This window comes from Solanum lycopersicum, chromosome 11 (assembly GCF_036512215.1).
Source record: "Solanum lycopersicum chromosome 11, SLM_r2.1".
In the NCBI taxonomy this organism is placed as follows: Eukaryota; Viridiplantae; Streptophyta; class Magnoliopsida; order Solanales; family Solanaceae; genus Solanum; species Solanum lycopersicum.
This window is the reverse complement of record NC_090810.1, coordinates 42,235,550-42,243,169: the sequence shown is the minus strand read 5'-3', so window position 1 is coordinate 42,243,169 and position 7,620 is coordinate 42,235,550. Positions and strand designations below refer to the sequence as shown.

The 7,620-nt window shown below is 32.3% G+C and overlaps 1 protein-coding gene across 1 annotated transcript; it reads left to right on the top strand.

The window, feature by feature from the left end:
* Nucleotides 1-6,402: 6,402 nt before the first annotated feature.
* LOC138339414 (uncharacterized) lies at nucleotides 6,403-7,202 on the top strand. Its single transcript, XM_069291011.1, has 3 exons — nucleotides 6,403-6,480; nucleotides 6,634-6,861; nucleotides 7,044-7,202. The coding sequence occupies exons 1-3, from the start codon at nucleotides 6,403-6,405 to the stop codon at nucleotides 7,200-7,202; spliced, it is 465 nt and encodes a 154-aa protein (XP_069147112.1).
* Nucleotides 7,203-7,620: the final 418 nt, after the last annotated feature.

Below are 7,620 nucleotides of genomic sequence, written 5' to 3'. Positions count from 1 at the left end.
ATCAATTGGAATCAAACCTGCATTTGAGATATGAATCTCTTTGATCTTTGTTTGTTTCACGCAAGACACTTCTTTGTGTTGAATTTTAGAAAGCTTTAGAGGTGATTGACTTGATTTTCTTTCAATCATGTTTTTTATCGTATTTGTTAGCTTTGAAAGTTTAGCATCTTGTTTGTGTGTGCACTTTGTCAGGCCTTCAATAGCTTTAGTTATGCTTGCTAGTTGTTCTTCTATAGTGGAAGACATTTTGATATTCTTTGATGCTTTAAAAGTTGAGATGAGAGGTAGAGCTTGTCCCACTGGGCGTGCCAAAATTTGTAGATTATAAAATTTGCGTCGAGAAAACAATAATAAACAATGGAAAATATAGCAACAATCGATTTGTTATTAAAAGTGCGAGTGATACAAAATCTGTGATTCCTCTGAATTCGCCTTTTCATATATAATTTCAACGGATTTAAAACTTGATATTGAACTTGGGATTTATCTTGATCTTGATCTTGATCTTGATTTTGCTCTTGGACTTGAACTTGGACATGGATTTGATCTTGATCTTGGACTTGGACTTGATCTTGAAATTGAACTTTATCTTGATCTTGGCTTTCCAGTTGAATACAAGAGCTTGGAGCTTGATCTTGAATTTGGTGGTCTTGATCTTGATCATTCTTGAACTTGATGTTCACTTTTTGGAGTTGGACTCTTGATCTTGACTTGAACTTTATCTTGATCTTGACTTTCTAGTTGAATTCAAGGGCTTCGAGCCTAATCTTGAATCCAGTGGTCTTGATATTGATTATTCTTGAACTTGATCTTGGACTTCTTCTTGGACTTGGAGTTGGAATTCTTCTTGAACTTGATTTTGATGATTTTATCTTGTTCTTGACTTTCTAGTTGAATACAAGGGCTTCGAGTTTGATCTTGAATCCGGTGGTCTTGAACTTGATCTTGGACTTCTTCTTGAACTTGGACTTGATTTTGATCTTGAATTTTCTTAAAATAAAGTATATCTTCGTAGCCGTTTTTTTAATTAGTGGGCAACAACAAAAGTGTCTGTTATTTATGTTGCATACAGTTAATTAGTATTTTTCATTTATTTTACTATTAGTAAATCTATTATTACTTTAAATTTTAAATTGATTTTAATCATTTATAATTTAGAAATTTCAGGAATTATATAGTTCTTGTTAAAGAATGATAAAAGTCTCACATCGGTGATTAATGAGATGGGTGGACTCCTTATAAGACTTGGACAATCCTTATAGCTTTTGGGGTGTGAGTTAGACCTAAGACCTAATTAACATGGTACCAGAGCAGGGCCCGTCTCATCCGATGTTGGGGCCAGTTAATCAAAGTTACTAACCCACCAAATGTTAAGCACTGGGCGTGAGGTGGGGGTGTTAAAGAATGACAAAAGTCCCACATAGTTGGTTAATGAGATGAGTGAACTCCTTATAAGGCTTGAACAATCATCCTCTCTTTGAGCTAGCAATTAGAGTGCGAATTAGACCTAAGACCTCATTTAACATGGTAATGTGTGACACCTTTTCATCTCCTATTATATATAGATAATATATTCTAATAATTAGTAAAATATGTTTGTTTTTTTTGTCTCAATTCTATTACATGAATGGAAATTGAAAAGTTAGTCAAATTTATTTAATATTTTAAGTTTATATTATTGTGACTTATGATACTTTTCATGTGATGTTCGATAATACTTTTTGTATCAATTTATACGACATAGATAAAATTTGAAGAGTTAACCGAATTAAGAAAATGTTTTAAAACATATTATAAAGTATTAATTATTCTAATTTATAATACTTTTTACGTATTTTTTTAAATGACAGAGTATACATTATTTCCCCCCCTAATTTATGTAGTATTAATAAAATCTTGAGAGAAAAATTAACTTTTAAATGTTATTTCTAATTATTTTTAAAATTAATTATTGTAATATATATTTTAACATAATTCTCAAATAGATAATCATTATTTTTAAATATATAACCACTAAAAAAGATAAAATAAATAACAAAAATGCTACTAAATAGTAGTGAAGTTAGTAATATTACAATTATAATACATACAAATGTTTAATGAAATAACTATACTAATTTTAAACAAACAAACTTTATTAATTTATATAACTTTCTTCTCAATTTAGAATTCAAAAATTAATTCGTCTTACGTTAAAAACTCATCTATAAATATTTGCATTTATTTAATTCGTCTTCAATTTATATTTTCTTTGATAAAATAAATATAATTTAAAACAAAGAAAAAGATATAATCTAATGGGAGATGAGTTATTTGTCACTATTTAATCGGAAACATATTTCAGCAATTGCAAGTGATGAGTTTATGTTGTAAAGTATTTTTGAATGCCACATGGGCCCAACCATTGAAAGTTATGCATCATCTGTAATGGTGTGCAAACAAATTATGCATGCCATGTGGGACTCTCCTATTAGAAGTATATCATCACTTGACCAATAAGAAGGTTAAGTTATACATTGGTATATTAAGTTCATGGCTATCAATAGCCACTATATATATAGATACGGATATACATATTTAAAAAATATTACTTCCTCAATTTTCTTTCTTTGAGTATATTAATTTTAGTCAGTTAATTTATAATACATTATCAGTACGAGTGTTTGCCAGTTCATGTAAAGATTATAAAAGCCTTGAAGGTATAAATTTTTCTTTCTTAAATAATGTCTAATCTCTCTAAACTTGAATTTCTTACTTTAGACATTTCGGGAAAAAACTATTTATCATGGGTACTCGATGCAGAAATTCATCTTGACACGATGAGTCTAGCAGACACCATCCAAGAAAATAATCAAGCATCAAATCAAAATCGTGTTAAGGCGATGATATTTTTCCGTCATCGTCTTGATGAGGGTTTGAAAATGGAATATCTCACTGTTAAAAATTCTTTGGTGTTGTGAAACAATTTAAAAGGTAGATATGACCACCTGAAGTTGGTCGTCCTTCCACGGGTACATTATGACTAGATCCATTTGATACTTCAAGATTTTAAATCTATCAGTGAGTATAACACTTTCATGTTTAAAATTATCTCACAATTAAAATTATGCGGAGAAAATATCACTAATCATGATATGCTGGAGAGAACGTTTTCCACTTTTCCTGCCTCAAATATGCTCCTGCAACAACAATATTGAGAAATGGAATTTAAAAAAATATTTCTTATTAATTTCACATCTCCTTGTTGCTGAACAACATAATGACATACTGATGAAAAACCATGAAAGTCGACCTACTGGTTCTATGTCATTTCCTGAAGTAAATACGATAAATATTCATCAATTTAGGCGTGAAAAGGGTCGTGGCCCCAGTCTTGGCCGTGGCTATTGTCGAGGAAGAAATTTCAATCATGGTGATCGTCTTGCACTAAATAATAATCTTCAACACCAGCAGTGTAAAAAGAAGGATGATAAACACGACGTGGTGCAGAAGAAAAATTCAGACAAGAAATGTTATCGATTTGAAGGAAAAGGGCCTTGATCACGTACCTGTCGTACGCCAAGGCACCTGGTTGAGCTATATCAAGCTTCTCCAAAGGAGGTGAAAAATAATGCAGAAGTCAACTTTATCTCGGAAGATACTGTTGAACCCATGCATCTTGATGTAGCGGATTTCTTTAAGAATCCCGAAGGAAAGATAGATCCCTGATAGGTGATGAATCTGTAATAATATAAATATATTTCATTTCTGTCAATTTTATGAACTAGTATGAATATGTTTTCCTAGACTTGTAAATAACTAAAAGGTCGTGTAATATTTTTTTTAGTAATAATATTATAATGTTTATTTTGTTTATATCTTTTATCTTGAAGAGTATATGGATACCTCTCAAATTTTCTTTGGATTAATGATCAATCATGAAGATATTTGTGTAATTGATAGTGGAACAACGCATGTCATATTCAAAGATGAGAAATACTTCTCCTACTTGCTTAGAAAAAAAGCAAATGTTACTACAATTTCTGGTAATTCAAACTCAATAGAAGACTCTGGAAGAGCTACTATATTTCTTCCTAAGGGGACACAACTTATTATAGAAGATACATTACACTCTTCTAAATTTCGAAGAAACCTTTTAAGTTTTAAAGTTATTTGCCGAAATGGATATCATGTTGAGACAATAAATGAAATGAATGTTGAATACCTTGGTATTACTAAGATTGTCTCAGACCAGAAATATGTGTTAGAGAAATTATCAAATGCAAAAGTAAGTACAATTGAACCACACTCTATTATAAACCAGAAGTTTACTGACTTGAAAACCTTTGTGCTTTGGCATGACAAAATAGGTCATCTTGGATCAATAATGATGAGACGAATCATTGAAAACTCTAAAGACATCCATTAATGAACCTGAAGATTCTTATGTGTGATGAGTTTTCATGTGTTGCTTGTTGTCAAGGCAATTGATTACTGGCGTTTGCAAAATTATTGGCACAAATAATATGATTAAGAGCGCAATTTCTAAATTATCCCATTAAGACAATTCGCCTTGATAATGCTGGCGAATTCTCATCCCAAGCTTTTGATGCTTATTGCATATCAGTAAGGATAAAAGTTGAACATCATGTAAGTCATGTTCATACTCAAAATGGTCTTGCTGAGTCATTTATTAAGTGCTTACAATTGATAGCAAGTCCTCTACCTATGAAAACTAAGTTACCCACTATTAATTGGGGTCATGCTATCTTACATGCAACATCACTTGTTCATCTCAGACCGACTCATTATAATAAATACTTCCCATCATAATTGATATTTGGTCATCAATCAAATATTACTCATCTTTGAATTTTTGGATGTGCTATATATGTGCCAGTAGCACAACCTTAACGCACTAAGATGGGTCCTCAAAGAAGGTTAGACATATATGTTGGGTTTGATTCACCCTCCGTAATTCACTACCTTGAGCCATTGATGGGAGATTTATTCACTGCAAGATTTGCAGATTGTCGATTCGATGAAACAAATTTTCCGCAATTAAGAGGAGAGAAAAAAGAATTCAAAAGTGAAATTGCATGAAAAGTTTTATCATTATCTCATTTTGATCCACGCTCCCCTGTCTGTCAACAAGAGGTCCAGAAGATCATCCATTTGTAAAACATAGCAAATCTTCCAGACTCATTTACTGATTTGAAAAGGATAACAAAGTAACATATTTCTGTAGTAAATGTGCCTATACGAATTGACATCTCAAAAGGACCATCTACAAGTGTCATGGGTTCTGAATCACAAATACGCCTAAAGCGTGGTAGACCATTGGGTTCAAAAGATAAAAATCCTAGAAAAATAAGTACAAAAAATAATAATATAAAAGAATCTCACGAAGAAATTCAAGATATGATTAATCCTGATATTCCTGAAGATTCAATGAACCCGAGACTCAAGTAAATGAAGAATTTTCAATAAGTTCTACATGAGATAGGATAAATTTAGATCGATCAAAAATCATAGCGGATAATATTTTCGCATATCATGTTGCACCTAACATTATGCAAGACAATAAGGATCTTAAACCTCTATCTGTCGAAGAATGTGGACAAAGATGTGATTGGGCAAAATGGCAAGAGGCAATTCAATCAGAATTGAATTCACTTGCTAAATTTGAGGTTTTTAGACCAGTAGTCCAACACTTAGTGATATTAAATCAATTGGATATAAATGAGTCTTTGTACGAAAAAAATGAGAGAAATTAGATTGTAAGATACAAGGCACGCCTTGTTGCACAAGGATTCTCCCAACGACCTGGTGTCGACTATGAAGAAACATATTCACTGGTTATGGATGCAATAACTTTTTGATATCTCATCGGTTTAGGTGTACATTAAAACCTTGAAATTCATCTTATGGATGTGGTTACAACTTACCTTTACGGTTCACTTGATAATGAAATTTATATGAAAGTTTCGGAAGGACTCAAAATGACTGAGGCATATAGTTCAAATTCTCAGGATATGTGTTCAATCAGATTACAAAAGTCATTATATGTCTTAAAACAATCAGGGTGGCACATGGTTTAATCGCCTTAGTGAGTACTTGATAAAACAAGATTATATAAACGATGACATTTGTTCTGTATTTTTATTAAGAAAACAACATCGGGATTTGTTATTCTTGCTATTTATGTTGATGATATAAATCTCATTGGGACTCCAGAAGAATTACAAAAGGCAATCGAATATCTAAAGGAAGATTTTGAGATGAAAGACTTGAAAAGACAAAAATTTGTCTTGGACTACAAATAGAACATTTATTAGACGGGGTCTTCATCCATCAATCTGCCTATACTGAGAAATCTTGAAACGATTTTACATGTACAGAGCACATCCATTAAGTACTCCAATGGTTGTCCGATCACTTGAAGTGAGTAAGGATCCATTCCGACCTCAAGAAGAGAATGAGGAACCTCTTGGTCCAGAAGTACCTTATCTTAGTGCAATTGGGGCACTTATGTATCATGCTAATGCTACAAGACCCGACATAACATTTTTTGTTAATTTTTTAGCAAGATACAGTTATTCCCCTACATGACGACATTGGAATGGAGTTAAACATATATTGTGATATCTAAAGGGGACTAGTGATATGGTTCTGTTTTATACTAACAAAGATACTGCAGATCTTGTTGCTCATGCAGATGCAGGATATTTATCTGACCCACATAAAGCTCGATCAGAAACATACTATTTGTTCACATACGGAGGTACTGTTATATCATGGCGATCTACGAAGCAGTCTATTGTCGCTACTTCTTCAAATCATGCTGAGATAATAGTCACTCATGAAGCAAGTAGAGAATGTGTATGGTTATGATCAGTAATAGGTTTTATCAAAGATAATGTAGTTTGAAGTGTGACGTCAAGATACCCACGATGCTCTTTGAAGACAATGCTGAATGCATAGCTCAATTAAGAGGAGGCTTCATAAAAGGAGATAGAACGAAACACATTTCACTAAAATTATTCTTCACACATGATCTCCAGAAGAATGGTAATATTGATGTGCAACAAATCCGTTCAAATGATAATCCAGCAGATCTATTTACCAAATCTTTAGTGGCGTTATCTCTTGAGAAGATGGTTCACAAAATTGGAATGCAAAGACTTAACCATTTGAATCATGATTTTTATCAGGGGGAGTAAAATACACGTTGCACTCTTTTTTCCTTAGTTTAGGTTTTGTCCCACCGAATTTTCCTACAAAGGTTGAGGCAACAAGTAATGCGTATTATGTATGTCTATGTACCTTTATTTACATACATCCAGGGGGAGTGTTCTAAAGTATTTTTGAATGCCACGTAGGTCTCAACCATTAAAAGTGTTGCATCACCTGAAATGGTGTGCAAACCAATTATGCATTCCATGTGGAACTCTCCTATTAGAAGTATATCATCACTTGGCCAATAAGAAGGCCAAGTTATACATTTGTACATTAAGCTCATGGCTATAAATAACCACTATACATATAGATACGACTATACATATTTGAAATATATTACTTCCTCAATTTTTCTTCTTTGAGTATATTAATCTTAGTCAGTTAATTTATAACACTTTAAAC

What these genes read in the sequence shown, in the direction of transcription:
- LOC138339414 (XM_069291011.1), top strand. Translation starts at nt 6,403, where the DNA reads ATGGTTGTCCGATCACTTGAAGTGAGTAAGGATCCATTCCGACCTCAA. An exon ending in AGGAACCTCTTGGTCCAGAA is followed by an intron (nt 6,481 to 6,633) that starts GTACCTTATCTT and finishes TGATATCTAAAG; the next exon opens with GGGACTAGTGATATGGTTCT. An exon ending in ATGAAGCAAGTAGAGAATGT is followed by an intron (nt 6,862 to 7,043) that starts GTATGGTTATGA and finishes CATGATCTCCAG; the next exon opens with AAGAATGGTAATATTGATGT.